Source organism: Monodon monoceros, unplaced genomic scaffold (genome assembly GCF_005190385.1).
Source record: "Monodon monoceros isolate NGI ecotype Baffin Bay Population unplaced genomic scaffold, NGI_Narwhal_1 Super_Scaffold_18, whole genome shotgun sequence".
In the NCBI taxonomy this organism is placed as follows: domain Eukaryota; kingdom Metazoa; phylum Chordata; class Mammalia; order Artiodactyla; family Monodontidae; genus Monodon; species Monodon monoceros.
This window is the reverse complement of record NW_021703774.1, coordinates 146,577,324-146,594,860: the sequence shown is the minus strand read 5'-3', so window position 1 is coordinate 146,594,860 and position 17,537 is coordinate 146,577,324. Positions and strand designations below refer to the sequence as shown.

Genomic DNA, 17,537 nt, shown 5'->3' with positions numbered 1-17,537 from the left:
GAGATTCCTCAACTTGCCGTTATAGAAAGCCTATCAGCCATACCATTGGTGATGAGTAAACCACAGGAGGCAAAGTGATTAAACCTGGGTTAGAGCACCCAAATCCAAAAGACTCCAATGCCCCATATACTTTCCTTACGCCCTTCTGCTCTCCTCATAAAATTCTTGAATAGTACCAAAAGCTATTTCCTGAAATTTTGCTATTTTGATATTTCTAGAAACTACTGGCAAAATTCTAAATATTATTAATTGCAGGAATTAATTTTAAGTATTTCTGTGTGTAATTTCTTTTTACTAAACTGGTAGTACCATGCTTAAAAACTTTCAGCTGTTCCTGTTGTTTACAGTAGTCCAAACTCTTCAGCATAGAATCTGGTTAGGGAAACAGGGAAAGATTACAAGATCAGATGATATCAAGGACAGGGATAAATATAAGGTGTAGTAGGAATATTAAGAGGGGAATCTGGAAAACATTCCGGGAGGATGTGACATTTATGCAGAAAGTCAGGGGACAGCCATCAGAAAGAAAGTGTTCCAAAGAGAAATAGTCATTTGAAATTTGATTATTATACTAATTAGTTGCTCCATACACAAATATTTTTTTCTTTTTTTCTTTTAGATTCTGCACTTGAGAAGTCTCAACTAGAAATTGAGAAATTGAAAGAAAATTTGATAAAGCTGAAAGAAAATGGTGAGTCATTTTAGCAGATATAACATTTAATAATAAAATATTAAACAATAATATAATTTGTTAAGTAATATTTTTAAATAATATTACTTAATAAATAAAATAATATTACTACTACTGCTATTGAGGCAGGAGATAGATGGGTCCCAGGCTGAACAGTTGGAGTTTGTCCCCTGTGGACAGATACTCCAAAATAGCAGGAGGGAGGAGAAGCTAAGCCCTGCCCAGACAAAAGATAAAAGACCACATATTCCTCATTCTCGAAGGAGGAGACCTTCCTGACTACACACATGCAGAAAGGATCCTTGAAGGTCGAAAAGGGAGGGGGCGCCACCCCATAGTAGGTGATGTCAGGCTACCCATAGGCCTCTTTGCTAGAATCCATCTTGGCTAAGAGATGTGCACGCACACGTGGGAGGACCCTGAGAAATATCAAATACAGGCTCAGGCCAGGCAAAGCAAGATGATTGGCCAAGGAAACCTGGAAGAAATGCTCCATAAAAGTGAATCAAACTACCACGAGGGTGCGACTCTCTCTCTGAGCCCCCCGGTGTGTCTATCCATAGGTACCCTTTTTCCTCCTAATAAACACTTTACTTGTTTCACTACTTTCTGTCTTTGTGGGAATTCATTTCTGCAGAGCTGTATGGGCCAGGGCTTTGTCACTGCCCACTGGTCTAGTGCCTAGGATTCAGCACTCTCACTGTCGCGGCCTGACTTTAATCTCTGCCTGGGAACCAAAATCCTGCTTCAAGCCGCTGCAGACCGAGGCCACCCTAGATCACTATTATTACTATTATATCTACTGCTATTACTATTACTACCACTTGTTGCTTCCAAACAGGTATGCTGCAGGCATTTTATTTTATTTATTTATTAAAAAAATTTTTTTAACATCTTTATTGGAGTATAATTGCTTTACAATGGTGTGTTAGTTTCTGCTTTATAACAAAGTGAATCAGTTATACATATACATATGTCCCCATATCTCTTCCCTCTTGCGTCTCCCTCCCTCCCACCCTCCCTATCCCACCCCTCTAGCTGGTCACAAAGCACCCAGCTGATCTCACTGTGCTATGGGGCTGCTCCCCACTAGCTATCTATCTGTTTAACGTTTGGTAGTGTACATATGTCCATGTCAGTCTCTCATTTTGTCCCAGCTTACCCTTCACCCTCCGCATATCCTCAAGTCTATTCGCTAGTAGGACTGTGTCTTTACTCCCATCTTGCCCCTAGGTTCTTCATGACCTTTTTTTTATTTTTAGATTCCATATATATGTGTTAGCATATGGTATTTGTTTTTCTCTTTCTGACTAACTTCACTCTGTATGACGGTCTCTAGGTCCATCCACCTCACTACAAATAACTCAATTTCATTTCCTTTTATGGCTGAGTAATATTCCATTGTATATATGTGCCACATCTTCTTTATCCATTCATCTGTCGATGGACATTTAGGTTGCTTCCATGTCCTGGCTATTGTAAATAGAGCTGCAATGAACATTTTGGTACATGACTCTTTTTGAAGTATGGTTTTCTCAGGGTATATGCCCACTAGTGGGATTGCTGGGTCGTATGGTAGTTCTATTTTTAGTGGTTTAAGGAACCTCCATACTGTTCTCCATAGTGGCTGTATGAATTTACATTCCCACCAACAGTGCAAGAGGGTTCCCTTTTCTCCACACCCTCTCCAGCATTTATTGTTTCTAGATTTTTTGATGATGGCCATTCAGACCAGTGTGAGATGATATCTCATTGTAGTTTTGATTTGCATTGCTCTAATGATTAATGATGTTGAGCATTCTTTCATGTGTTTCTTGGCAATCTGTATATCTTCTTTGGAGAAATGTCTATTTAGGTCTTCTGCCCATTGTTGGATTGGGTTGTTTCTTTGATATTGAGCTGCATGAGCTGCTTGGAAATTTTGGACATTAATCCTTTGTCAGTTGCTTCATTTGCAAATATTTTATCCCATTCTGAGGGCTGTCTTTTGGTCTTGTTTATGGTTTCCTTTGCTGTGCAAAAGATTTTAAGTTTCATTAGGTCCCATTTGTTTACTTTTGTTTTTATTTCCATTTCTCTAGGAGGTGGGTCAAAAAGGATCTTGCTGTAATTTATGTCATAGAGTATTCTGCATATGTTTTCCTCTAAGAATTTGATAGTGTCTGCCCTTACATTTAGGTCTTTAATCCATTTTGAGTTTATTTTTGTGTATGGTGTTAGGGAGTGTTCTAATTTCATTCCTTTACATGTAGCTGTCCAGTTTTCCCAGCACCACTTATTGAAGAGGCTGTCTTTTTTCCACTGTGTATTCTTGCCTACTTTATCAAGATAAGGTAAGATGAGATATGTGCATGGGTTTATCTCTGGGCTTTCTATGCTGTTCCATTGATCTACATTTCTGTTTTTGTGCCAGTACCATACTGTCTTGATTACTGTAACTTTGTAGTATACTCTGAAGTCAGGGAGCCTGATTCCTCCAGCTCCATTTTTCTTTCTCACGATTGCTTTGGCTACTCGGGGTCTTTTGTGTTTCCATACAAATTGTGAAATTTTTTGTTCTAGTTCTGTGAAAAATGCCAGTGGTAGTTTGATAGGGATTGCATTGAATCTGTAGATTGCTTTGGGTAGTATACTCATTTTCACAATGTTGATTTTTCCAATCCAAGAACATGGTATATCTCTCCATCTATTTGTATCATCTTTAATTTCTTTCATCAGTGTCTTATAATTTTCTGCATACAGGTCTTTTGTCTCCTTAAGTAGGTTTATTCCTAGATATTTTATTCTTTTTGTTGCAATGGTAAATGGGAGTGTTTTCTTAATGTCACTTTCAGATTTTTCATCATTAGTGTATACGAATGCAAGAGATTTCTGTGCATGAATTTTGTATCCTGCTACTTTACCAAATTCATTGATTAGCTCTAGTAGTTTTCTGGTAGCATCTTTAGGATTCTCTATGTATAGTATCATGTCATCTGCAAACAGTGACAGCTTTACTTCTTCTTTTCCGATTTGGATTCCTTCTATTTCTTTTTCTTCTCTGACTGCTGTGGCTAAAACTTCCAAAACTATGTTGAATAAGAGTAGTGAGAGTGTGCAACCTTGTCTTCTTCCTGATCTTAGTGGAAATGCTTTCAGTTTTTCACCATTGAGCATGATGTTGGCTGTGGGTTTGTCATATATGGCCTTTATTATGTTGAGGAAAGTTCCCTCTATGCCTACTTTCTGGAGAGTTTTTATCATAAATGGGTGTTGAATTTTGTGGAGAGCTGTCTCCACATCGATTGAGATGATCATATGGTTTTTCTCCTTCAATTTGTAAATATGGTGTATCACATTGATTGATTTGCGTATATGGAAGAATCCTTGCATTCCTGGGATAAACCCCACTTGATCATGGTGTATGATCCTTTTAATGTGCTGTTGGATTCTGTTTGCTAGTATTTTGTTCAGCATTTTTGCATCTCTGTTCATCAGCGATATTGGCCTGTAGTTTTCTTTCTTTGTGAAATCTTTGTCTGGTTTTGGTATCAGGGTGATGGTAGCCTCGTAGAATGAGTTTGGGAGTGTTCCTCCCTCTGCTGTATTTTGGAAGAGTTTGAGAAGGATAGGTGTTAGCTCTTCTCTAAATGTCTGATAGAATTCACTTGTGAAGCCGTCTGTCTGGTCCTGGGCTTTTGTTTGTTGCAAGATTTTTAATCACAGTTTCAATTTCTGTGCTTGTGATTGGTCTGTTTATATTTTCTATTTCTTCCTGGTTTAGTCTCGGAAGGTTTTGCATTTCTAAGAATTTGTCCATTTCTTCCAGGTTGTCCATTGTATTGGCATATAGTTGCTTGTAGTAATCTCTCATGTTCCTTTGTATTTCTGCAGTGTCAGTTGTTACTTCTCCTTTTTCATTTCTAATTGTATTGATTTGAGTCATTTCCCTTTTTATCTTGATGAGTCTGGCTAATGGTTTATCAATTTTGTTTATCTTCTCAAAGAACCAGCTTTTAGTTTTATTGATCTTTGCTATTGTTTCCTTCATTTCTTTTTCATTTATTTCTGATCTGATCTATATGATTTCTTTCCTTCTGCAAACTTTGGGGGTTTTTTCTCTAATTGCTTTAGGTGTAAGGTTAGGTTGTTTATTTGAGATGTTTCTTGTTTCTTAAGGTAGGATTGTATTGCTATAAACTTCCCTCTTAGAACTGCTTTTGCCGCATCCCATAGGTTTTGGGTTGTCATGTTTTCATTGTCATTTGTTTCTAGGTATTTTTTGATTTCTTCAGTGATCTCTTATTTATTAAGTAGTGTATTGTTTAGCCTCCATGTGTTTGTATTTTTTACAGATTTTTTCCTGTAATTGATATCTAATCTAGTGTTGTGCTCAGAAAAGATACTTGATACGATTTCAATTTTCTTAAATTTACCAAGGCTTGATTTGTGACCCAAGATGTGATCTATCCTGGAGAATGTTCCATGAGCACTTGAGAAGAATGTGTATTCTGTTGTTTTTGGATGGAATTTCCTATAAATATCAATTAGGTTGTTTAGTGTATCATTTAAAGCTTGTGTTTCCTTATTTTTTTTCATTTTGGATGATCTGTCCATTGGTGAATATGAGCTGTTAAAGTCCCCTGCTATGATTGTGTTACTGTCGATTTCCCCTTTTATGGCTGTTAGTATTTGCCTTATATATTGAGGTGCTCCTATGTTGGGTGCATAAATATTTACAATTGTTATATCTTCTTCTTGGATTGAGCCCTTGATCATTATGTAGTGTCCTTCTTTGTCTCTTATAATAGTCTTTGTTTTAAAGTCTGTTTTGTCTGATATGAGATTTGCTACTCCAGCTTTCTTTTGATTCCCATTTTCATGGAGTATCTTTTTCCATCCTCTCACTTTCAGTCTGTATGTGTCCCTTGGTCTGAATTGGGTCTCTTGTGGACAGCATACATACAGGTCTTATTTTTGTATCCATTCAGCCAATTGATGTCTTTTGGTTGGAGCATTTAATCCATTTACATTTAAGGTAATTATCGATATGTATGTTCCTAATTACCATTTTCTTAATTGTTTTGGGTTTGTTTTTGTAGGTCTTTTCCTTCTCTTGTGTTTCCTGCCTAGAGAAGTTCCTTTAGCATTTGTTGGAAAGCAGGTTTGGTGGTGCTGAATTCTCTTAGCTTTTGCTTGTCTGTAAACGTTTTAATTTCCCCGTCAAATCTGAATGAGATCCTTGCTGGGTAGAGTAATCTTGGTTGTAGGTTTTTCTCCTTCATCACTCTAAATGTGTCCTGCCACTCCCTTCTGGCTTGCAGAGTTTCTGCTGAAAGATCAGCAGATCTTTTGTTGCTGTTGTTGTTAACCTTATGGGGATTCCCTTGTGCGTTATTGTTTTTCCCTTGCTGCTTTTAATATTTTTTCTTTCTATTAAATTTTTGATAGTTTGATTAATATGTGTCTTGGCGTGTTTCTCCTTGGATTGGTCCGGCATGGAACTGTCTGTGCTTCCTGGACTCTATTAACTGTTTCCTTTCCCATATTAGGAAAGTTTTCAACTATAATCTCTTGAAATATTTTCTCAGTCCTTTTCTTTTTCTCTTCTTCTTCCAGGACCCCTATAATTCGAATGTTGGTGCATTTAATGTTGTCCCAGAGGTCTCTGAGACTGTCCTCCATTCTTTTCATTCTTTTTTCTTTATTCTTCTCTGCAGTAGTTATTTCCACTATTTTATCTTCCAGGTCACTTATCCATTCTTCTGCCTCAGTCATTCTGCTATTGATCCCTTCTAGAGAATTTTTAATCTCATTTATTGTGTTGTTCATCTCTGTTTGTTTGCTCTTTAGTTCTTGTAGGTCCTTGTTAAACGTTTCTTGTATTTTCTCCATTCTATTTCCAAGATTTTGGATCATCTTTACTATCATTATTCTGAATTCTTTTTCAGGTAGACTGCCTATTTCCTCTTCATTTGTTAGGTCTGGTGGGTTTTTGCCTTGCTCCTTCATCTGCTGTGTGTTCTCTGTGTTCTCATTTTGCTTATCTTACCATGTTTGGGGTCTCCTTTTCGCAGGCTGCAGGTTCGTAGTTCCTGTTGTTTTTGGTGTCTGTCCGCAGTGGCTAAGGTTGGGTCAGTGGGTTGTGTAGGCTTCCTGGTGGAGGGGACTGGTGCCTGTGTTCTGGTGGATGAGGCTGGATCTTGTGTTTCTGGTGGGCAGGTCGATGTCTGGTGGTGTGTTTTGGGGTGTCTGTGGCCTTATGATTTTAGTCAGCCTCTCTGCTAATGGATGGGGTTGTGTTCCTGTCTTGCTAGTTGTTTGGCATGGGGTGTCCAGCACTGGAACTTGCTGGTCGTTGAGTGGAGCTGGGTCTTGGTGTTGAGATGGAGATCTCTGGGAGATTTTCACTGTTTGATATTACGTGGAGCTGGGAAGTCTCTTGTGGACCAGTGTCCTGAACTTGGCTCTCCCACCTCAGAGGCACAGCTCTGATGCCTGGCTGGAGCACCAAGGGCCTGTCATCCACACAGCTCAGAATAAAAGGGAGAAAAACAAAGGAAAGAAAGAAAGAGGAAGATAAAATAAAATAAAGTAAAATAAAATTATTAAAATAAAAAATAATTATATTAAGAAAAAATATTTTGTTTTTGTAGAAAAAAGTTTTTTAAGTAAAAAAAAATTTTTTTAAAAACAAAAACGTACAGACAGAACCCTAGGATAAATAGTAAAAGCAAAGCTATACAGACAAAATCACACACATGCACACTCACAAAAAGAGAAAAAGGGGAAAAAATAACATATCGTTGCTCCCAAAGTCCACCTCCTCAATTTGGGATGATTCATTGTCTATTCAGGTATTCCACAGATGCAGGGTACATCAAGTTGACTGTGGAGACTTAATCGGCTGCTCCTGAGGCTGATGGGAGAGATTTCCTTTTCTCTTTGTTCACATAGCTCCCAGGGTTCAGCTTTGGATTTGGCCCCGCCTCTGCATGTAGGTCGCCTGAGGGCATCTGTTTTTCGCTCAGACAGGACAGGGTTAAAGGAGCAGCTGATTCGGGGGCTCTGGCTCACTCAGGCCGGGGGGAGGGAGGGGTACGGAGTGCAGGATGAGCCTGTGGCGGCAGAGGCCGGCGTGACGTTGCACCAGCCTGAGGTGTGCCGTGAGTTCTCCCGGGGAAGTTGTCCCTGGATCACGGGACCCTGGCAGTGGCGGGCTGCACAGGCTCCCGGGAGGGGCGGTGTGGACACTGACCTGTGCTTGCACACAGGCTTCTTGGTGGCTGCAGCAGCCTTAGCGTCCCATGCCCGTCTCTGGGGTCTGCGCTGATAGCCGCGGCTCCCACCCGTCTCTGGAGCTCCTTAAGTGGCCCTCGCGTGCCAGGAAACATAGAGGCAAGAAAAAGTCTCTTGCCTCTTGGGCAGCTCCAGACTTTTTCCCAGACTCCCTCCCGGCTAGCCGTGGCGCACTAGCCCCTTCAGGCTGTGTTCACAAAGCCAACCCCAGTCCTCTCCCTGGGATCCGACCTCCGAAGCCTGAGCCTCAGCTCCCAGCCCCCACCCACCCCGGAGGGTGATCAGACAAGCCTCTGGCTGATGAGTGCTGGTCGGCACCAATCCTCTGTGCAGGAACCTCTCTGCTTGCCCTCCGCACCCTGTTGCTGCGCTCTCCTCCCTGGCCCCGAAGCTTCCCCTCCACCAGCCGCAGTCTCCACCTGCGAAGGGGCTTCCTAGTGTGTGGAAACCTTTCCTCCTTCACAGCTCCCTCCCACTGGTGCAGGTCCCGTCCCTATTCTTTGTCTCTGTTTTTTCTTTTGCCCTACCCAGTTACGTGGGGAGTTTCTTGCCTTTTGGGAGGTCTGAGGTCTTCTGCCAGCGTTCAGTAGTTGTTCTGTAGGAGTTGTTCCACGTGTAGATGTATTTCTGATGTATTTGTGGGGAGGAAGGTGATCTCCGCGTCTCACTCTTCTGCCATCTTCACTCTTCCGCCATCTTGAAGCTCCTCTCCTGTCAGGCATTTTAAATGGATTATTTCTAATGTTAACAACAGTGCCAAGTTGTAATATTATTCCCATTTCATTGATTAAAAAACTGAGTCATGGCAAGGTTAAATGATTTGTCCAATAGCTACATTAGAGACTTCCCTGGTGGCACAGTGGTTAAGAATCTGCCTGCCAATGCAGAGGACTCCGGATCAAACCCTGGTCGGGGAAGATCCCACATGCCATGGAGCAGATAAGCCCGCGCACCCCTACTGAGCCTGTGCTCTAGGGCCCGTGTGCTGAAACTACTGAAACCTGCGTGCCTGGAGCTCGTGCTCCGCAACAAGAGAAGCCACCGCAATGAGAAGCCCGTGCACTGCACAAAGAGGAGCCCCTGCTAATCGCAACTGAGAAATGCCCGCGCGCAGCCAAAAAAATAAAAAATAAAATAGCTACATTAAGTATTAGAGCTGCTATTTGAATCCATATATGTCTGACTCCAAAACCTTTGGTCAACACAAACAATACATATTTACTGGGACCACTGAGATCAAGACAACTTATAATACATTTAACAACACTTCACACATATTTGTTTGCTAGGAAGCCAATAGGCTTGGAATAAGTGGTGAATTAGTTAATCTGACCTTATCTTGGCTGTGTAAAAATGATATCAGCTATAAATAATGTAATGACATTTGAGTGTCATAATGGTAGTAACTACAAAAATAATTTAAAATATGTTTACCGTTTTAATAGTTATAAAACTAGGTTTATTTACCCGGTGCTATTGTGATTTACAATAAGAAACATGTATTTGGCCTTCATCCTTGTTTCTGCTACCCCCAAACGCTTGGAATTTCCTAAGTGATTAAGAACAGTAGGGGTGTCTTTTGTCATGGTAATGAGGACTTTTGGAAAGCCCCTCAGTAACCGAAGGATGGGAGTTAGTTGCCAGGGGAGCCAACCACGTGATTAGGGGGTTGGAACTTTCAGTCCCACCCTCCGCCCCCTCTGTAACGCCAACTCGTCCTGTCCCCACCCCCAGCTCCTAGGAGGGGGGAGGGGCTGGAGATTAAGTTCAATCGCCAGTGGCCAGTGATTTAATCAGTCGTGCCTGTGTAATGAAGCTTTCATAGAAACCCGAAGGAGGGGGTTCAGAGAGCTTCCGGGTTGGTGAACACATGGAGATTTGGGGAGCGTGGCGCACTCAGGGAGGGCATGAAAGGTCTGCACCCCTTTCCCCAGACCTTGCCCTTAGGCATCTCTTCCATCTAGCTACTCCTGAGTTACATTCCTTTATAATAAACAGGGTAATCTAGTAAATAAAACGTTTCCCTGAGTTCTGTGAGCTGCTTTAACAAATTAATCAAACCCAAGGAGGAGGTCATGGGAACCTCTGATTTATAACCAATCGGTCAGAAGCACACTTGCAATTGGCATCTGAAACAGAGGGCAGTCTTGTGGGGCTGAGCCCTTAACCCGTGGAATCTGATGCTATCTCCAGGTAGATAGCCTCAGAACTGAGTTGAATTGTAGAACACCAAGCTGGCATTGGAGAATTACGTGGGTGTGTAGGGAAAAAAACCCATGCATTACAATTGATGATCAGGATTGTTTAAAAAATATATGAATACAATTATAAAATGAACACTGCTTTCTTAGTAACTGATAGAGCAAGAAAACAAAATTAGTAAGCATATAGAAGACCTAATAACACTACTAAGCAACGTGACATAATCGATAATTATAGAAAACTCCACCAGAAGTATTATATTCTTTTCAAGTACACATGGCGCATTCACAAAAATATGCTATCACCATAAAACAAATTTTTGCAGAAGAACTGAAATCATACAAGTTATGTTCTCTGACCATAATAGAATGAAACCAAAAAGCAGTAACAGTAGTATGTTTAGAAAATCGCCAAATATTTGGAAGTTAAATAAGATACTTCTAAATTGCCATGCCTTCCAAGAAAAAAATTACAGGGGATATTACAGAATATTTTATATGAATTAACTTGAATAACAATGAAAACACTGAACATATCAGTATTTGTGGGATGCATCTAAGCCAGTGTTTAAGAGGGAAACATCCCATTTAATGCTTATACCAGAAATCAAGAAAGGACTCAAAATAATCTAAGCTTCTACTTTAAAAACCCAGGATAAGAACAAATTAAATCCAAAGCAAGCAAAACGAAGGAGATGTTTAAAATAAGGTTGAGGTCAATAAAAGTAAAAACAGAACAAAATAGAATAAATTAGTGGAATGAAGGGCGGGTTCTTTGGAAGGATCAATAACATTGGTAAACGTCTAACTAGATTGTTCATGAAAAAATGAGAAGAGACACACATTACCAATATAAGCAATGACAGAGACAACATTTCTACAGATCAAGAAGATAATAAGGGAATATATTGAGCAACTTTATGACAACAAATTTGATGACCTGGATAAGATGGACACATTCCTTGAAAGACACAAATTACCGAACCTCACTCAAGGAGAAACAGATAGCCCTAAATCTACCAAAGAAATTGAATTTATAGTTAAACATCTTCCCACAAAGAAAACTCCAGGTTCAGATGGCTTCACTTAACAAACTTTTAAGCAATAAATAATACTGATTTTACATAAACTCTTCCAGAAAATAGAAGAGAGAATACGTACTTCCCAACTGTTAAATGGTCAGCATTACCTTGGTGACAAAACCAACGACATTACATTATTCCCAATGACCGCAGAAGAAGACCTTGTAAAAGTACAAAGAGTAAGGAGTAATTTTGGGGTAGTAAAATCAAATTGTGTTTATCTGCAGTGGGTTGGCTAAGAAAGTGACCACACAATGGATACTTTCATAAGAATGACATAGATTTTTGTGCACTGACATGAATAGATGTCTATGACATGTTATCAAGTGAAAAAAAGCTGTAGAGTAATACATGTAGTGTAATGTCATTTTGGTTTTTATTTTTATAGGGTGTGTGTGGGGGGGATGTGTGTGTGCATGTGTATGTGCGCTCACAGGACTGTATGAGGTGATACACATTAGTATGGCAGTAAAGTTGTGAATACACTGGGATAGTTTTGTATAAGTTCTAAGTAGCTACTGCCCTGCATCTGCCAAGTGTCTCCCACCTACCCCAACTGTCCCAGCTCCTTCCAGCCCCTTGTCTTTCCAGCCACCAGAGGGATAATACTTGGCACAGCAGGATGTTCTGTAGAACTCTGCTCCAGAGCTACGTTCTCATAGATGAGGGTCCACGCTTTACCACTTGTTAAATATTTTCAATACAACCCTTGTCTATACATTAGAATATGCATATAAAAAATTTTAAAGAGTATTTACCAAGTATTAACAACATTATTTTGGGTCAGGGTAGATAAGGGTTGGATGAGAATATCTGCTCTGAACATAACCGTATAGCTTGATTTTTTCTTTTTAAAACAAAAAGCCTATATTCCATTTGTAATAAGCAAAACAGTACTGATTTTAGTGACCCTATTTAAAATAGGCCATTATTCAGCTGTATTTTTAAGATCTGTGAAAATTAAAAATACTGGTAATATATAGTATAGAGAAATGGACAATGTCATTGTGAGAACGTAGCTTTGTACCATCTTTTTGAAGAATAATTTGGCAGGCTCTGTCAAATTTTTTTAATGCACATGTCTCCCGATCCAGCTATCCCTTTTCTTTCTGGGGATTTATTTTTTTAGAAATAATGTCATAAGTACCTAGACGTTGATGAACAAGGAAAATAATTTTAGAATTGTTTACAAGAATAAGCATTGGCAACAAACCTAAATCTTCATCAGGGGAAAAGTGACACAAAAAATGGCAATTTGGACGGTGGCATACTATGCAGAACAAAATGAGACAATGCATAAACAAACTGTGGTATATTAATAAGATGGACTGGGCTTCCCTGGTGGCGCAGTGGTTGAGAGTCCGCCTGCCGATGCAGGGGAAACGGGTTCGTGCCCTGGTCCGGGAAGATCCCACATGTCGCAGAGCGGCTGGGCCCGTGAGCCATGGCCGCTGAGCCTGCGCGTCCGGAGCCTGTGCTCCACAACGGGAGAGGCCACAACAGTGAGAGGCCCGCGTACTGCAAAAAAAAAAAAAAAAAAAAAAAAGATGGACTAAAGAGTCAAGAGGAACAAATTATTGATAAAACACCGATGAATCCCAAAAATACTATATATATTGAGTGAAAGAAGCCTGACACAAACATATGTGTATTGTAAGATTTTATTTCTATGAAAACCAAGAACGAGCAAAACTAGTCTATGTGATAGAAGTCAGAAAGTGGTTGTAGGGGTGGGTGGGAGTGGAGAACTGACTGGAAAGGATTTGAGGGAACATTATGGGGTGATGGAGATATTCTATATCTTTTTCAGGGGAAGTTCACGGGTATATAAAATTGTCAAAATTCATTGAACACTTAAGATATGTACATTATATTGTATATAAATTATGCCTCAATTAAAAAATAGTTCCAAATAAGAAATGGAAAATGACTTTATAAGAGTTGTCCTGTAAAGATATCCATGATGTATTCACAGGTGGTAAAGTTGCAGACAGTGTTGCATAGCATTGTTTAAATTTTTTTAAATTGCATATGCAAAAGGTAGAACAAATCTTGTCCTCCATATATGTATATGGATTGTGAATGCTTTTTTTTTTTCTTTTTGGTGTGTTTTCAGCATTTTTCAAGTTAAAAAAATTTACACACTAAGGAAAAAAAGAGGGTAGTAAGGGAAACAAAAGAAAAAATGAAGAAAGAAAAATACAAGCAAAAACAGAACAGGCAATGAAGAAGGAAAACAAAGGAGACTAAAGCAGCAAAAGAAAAATAGGAGAAACATAAGTGAAAAAAGAAACAGTTGCAAATCCAGGAAAGTTACAGGCAACAAGTTTGTACTATTGACACTTTGATGAGTGCTGGAAAGAGCAGGTCTTAACATGAGGTGCTGAGCTGAGAGTAGCCTACAGGCAGAGGTGCTACAGGAGAAAGATGGTTTTGATGAAGCAACTTGATTTCACTTTACAGTCTGTCCATTCACTACCCCTAGCTCACTACATCAGCTGTCTGTGGATGCCCTGCAGTTAATGAGTGCAAGAGAAGTATCTAGGAATATGTGAGGAATATATGAGGTGTGTAAGAGAGACAGGACCACAGGACCACCAGGAAGATGATTTTTTTAGTGGTTTCACTTTTAGAAGGCAGGCTCAATTGTTTTAAAATTCCAGGTCCTGGAAGAATCTCTATTGCTGGAAATCCTATACTCAAAAAGTCCAGCTCATTAGACTTGTATGAGAAATAAAAAACATTCTGTTCTGTTTCATTACTTGGTAGAACATTCTAGGGCTGGACTTGAGAGTCTAGCAGCTCTTCTTTGTGGAGAATCACATATGCAGAGACACGGTAGGACTGACAAGAATGGCAGGAAACAGCACTTCCTCAGTTTTTAGAGTTAACGCCCCCAAATTAAAACTTCGATCCAGTTGAGTCAACTACATTTTCCCTGTTTTAGACTCAGTTGACCTACGGAAGGCAAAGGAACATAATCAGAGACTGGATGAGGAAATTCTGGCTTTAAGAAATCGAGTTCGATCACTTGACTCAGAAAGAAAGGTACTTGGAGAAGAGGTAAGTTATTTAACTTTTTCTTAGAGTTAATTTAAATGTGTATAGAATAGTAACAGTCAGCAGCTAAGCAAGCTAGATGTATCAATACATCATTTATTGGTCATTAGTGAAGACTGATTCTGGTGGCTGTAGCATCCCAGGTAGAGCTGTACTTTGACCTAGATGCTTTCTATCAGTATTTCTATTTTATACATTTTAACTACATATGCTGAACAGTAATGTTACTGCTATAGTGTCAGTTTAGGGTCTTTTCTTTTTAATAAGGATTTAGATAATAGTTTATACCGATCACATTTACCAAAGTTTGAGATTATTAATACTAAACCCATAGTTGTGTTATGTTTTTGAATCATTTCTTCTTAGGAATTTATTGATTTTTAATATGTACTTCCAAGTTCTAAATATACTATATGTCACTTCAATTTTAATTATATTCATTTCACAATCATATCTCTAGTGTCTAATACAATGCCTGGCATATAATAAGTGCTCAAGAAATTTTGTTGCAAGAATGAATAAATATTCATTAGAATGGCTATTATCAAAACAATAAAAAATAACAAATGTTGATGAGGAAGTGGAGAAATTGGAACCCTTTGTGCATTGTTGTTAAGAATGTAAAATGGTACATCCACTGTAGAAAACAGTATGGGACTTCCTTTAAAAAGTAAACATAGGGGCTTCCCTAGTGGCGCAGTGGTTGAGAGTCCGCCTGCAGATGCAGGGGACACGGGTTCGTGCCCCAGTCCGGGAAGATCCCACATGCCGCAGAGCGGCTGGGCCCGTGAGCCATGGCCGCTGAGCCTGTGCGTCCGGAGCCTGTGCTCCGCAACGGGAGAGGCCACAACAGTGAGAGGCCCACATACCGCAAAAAATAAAAAAATTAATAAAATAAATAAAAAGTAAACATAGAGTTACCATATGATCTAGCAATTCTGCTTCTGGGTATACACCCAAAAGAATTGAAAGCAGGGACTTGAACATATATTTGTTCACTCATGTTCATAGCCAAAAGGTTGAAGCAACCCAAGCATCCATTGACAGATGAATGGATAAACAAAATATGGTGTACACACACAATGGAATATTATTCCACTTTAAAAAGAAATATGCTACAACATGGGTGAAACTTGAAGACATTATGCTAATTGAAATAAATGAGTCACAGAAAGACAAATAGTATATAATTCCACTTATATGAGGTACCTAGAGTAGTCAGAAATCATAGAGCCAGAAAGTAGAATGGTGGTTTCTAGGGGCTGTGGGGGAGGGCATAATGAGGAGTTATTGTTTAATGGGTGTAGGGTTTCAGTTTTGCAAGATGAAAAGAATTATGGAGATGGATGGTGGTGATGGTTGCGCAGTAATGGGAATGCGTTTAGTGCTACTCAACTGTATACTTAAAAATGGTTAAGGGGCTTCCCTGGTGGCGCAGTGGTTAAGAATCTGCCTGCCAATGCAGGGAGACATAGGTTCGAGCCCTGGTCCGGAAGATCCCACATGCCACGGAGCAACTAAGCCTGTACGCCACAACTACTGAGCCTGCGCTCTAGAGCCCACAAGCCACAACTACTGAGCCCGCGTGCCACAACTACTAAAGCCCGCCCACCTAGAACCTGTGCTCCGCAACAAGAGAAGCCACCGCAATGAGAAGCCCGTGCACCACAGCGAAGAGTAGCCCCCCCACCCCGTTCGCGGCAACTAGAGAAAGCCTGCGCCCAGCAATGAAGACCCAACACAGCCAAAAATAAATAAATAAAAATTTTTTAAAATGGTTAAAATGGTAAATTTTGTGTTATGTATATTTTAGCCTAGTTTTTTAAATGCAATTGTAAGAAAGAATGAATAAACACTGTTCAAGTTTAAATCTCTGTAAATTTGTATATCTGATACTGGTAAAATATGTTTAATGTTAAACATATGTTTATGTTTTATATATACACAAACATACACATACAGGTGAGATAAAGTTCAGGAAAGGTATATCCCAAACATTATTACTTCTGGAAAGGGAAACGGGATTGTGGGGTAGAGTTATGTGAAGGAAAAGATCACTTGTTGCTCTATATACCTATAAGTTGTTTAAATTTTTTACACAAAGAATGTATTCATATATAACTTGTATATTTTTAAAACAAAGCATCCCCCGTCCCTTTTTTTTTTTTTTTTTTTGCGGTACACGGGCCTCTCCCTGTTGTGGCCTCTCCCGTTGCGGAGCACAGGCCCCGGACGCGCAGGCTCAGCGGCCATGGCTCACGGGCCCAGCCGCTCTGCGGCATGTGGGATCTTCCCGGACCGGGGCACGAACCCGTGTCCCCTGCATCGGCAGGCGGACTCTCAACCACTGCGCTACCAGGGAAGCCCCCCCACCTCACTTTTGTATTTAAAATGCTTTTGTATTTCAGGTTGAAAGGCTTAAAGGAGAAATTTGTGAATCTCAAGAGAATAAGCAACTTGGAAACCACTCTCCTGGAAAAATGGTGGGTGCTGAACAGAAAGTAGAGGTATTAAAATTATGTTCTTTCTGACTTCTAATTTTGAAGTGAGTTGCATTTCACAAGAGTGCACCAGAGCAATAGGTGCTGAGCATTTGCTATTCTCCTCTTGCCTGCCTTTTTCTATTGCTTTGCCAGGGAGTATGGAAGAAGAAATTGGGGTACAGAGGATATGTTTCTGTTCACTTCCTCACCACAGGGAACAATTAATATGAAAAATATAATGGGTTTCGTTAAAGAAAAAAAGACTCTTACAAAGATACAACCAACTTGGGCATTTTTAATCATCAAAATGAAGTTGCCTTACAGAATCAACCAGTGATAGGGGAGTGGGTAGTTGGAACCACATATCATAGAGAACTAATATGGTTTAGGCTCCAGTGTGCACAGCATCTAATCTTTTCAGAGCGATCAGCCTCTGAAGGGGTGGCAAAGTGATCAAACACAAGGCAGATGGAAGCAAGAGCCAGTGTGTTGTAGAGAGGGCGATTTCAGATATTCAGCTCAAGGAGCTAGACTGCTTTGCCTTTCCTCTCACACACCTAAGATGAGTGACATCGCTGTTGCTGAGGGATCTCCTTCACCAGAACTTGTTTTTACTGTAACTCTCTGGGCCCTATACCCCCAACCTCCTCAGTAGCAAGGAACTATAGATTTATTGTTTCCCCGCCCAAGGAGCCTGTATCCTTCTTGTCTTCCAGAACTCTCTTGTAGATAAATAATGCAT

General features: G+C 39.9%; 1 protein-coding gene across 3 annotated transcripts in view; it reads left to right on the top strand.

Moving 5' to 3' along the window:
• CCDC30 (coiled-coil domain containing 30) overlaps window positions 1–17,537 on the top strand; it is a 169,267-nt gene that overhangs the window by 35,834 nt on the left and 115,896 nt on the right. For 2 of the 3 annotated variants that reach the window (XM_029230821.1, XM_029230824.1), the window contains exons 9-11: window positions 620–691; window positions 14,200–14,315; window positions 16,721–16,819. In XM_029230821.1, coding sequence (XP_029086654.1) covers window positions 620–691; window positions 14,200–14,315; window positions 16,721–16,819 — 287 coding nt within the window. The remainder of the gene's footprint in view (window positions 1–619; window positions 692–14,199; window positions 14,316–16,720; window positions 16,820–17,537) is intronic. The other variant, XM_029230822.1, reaches the window with a different exon arrangement.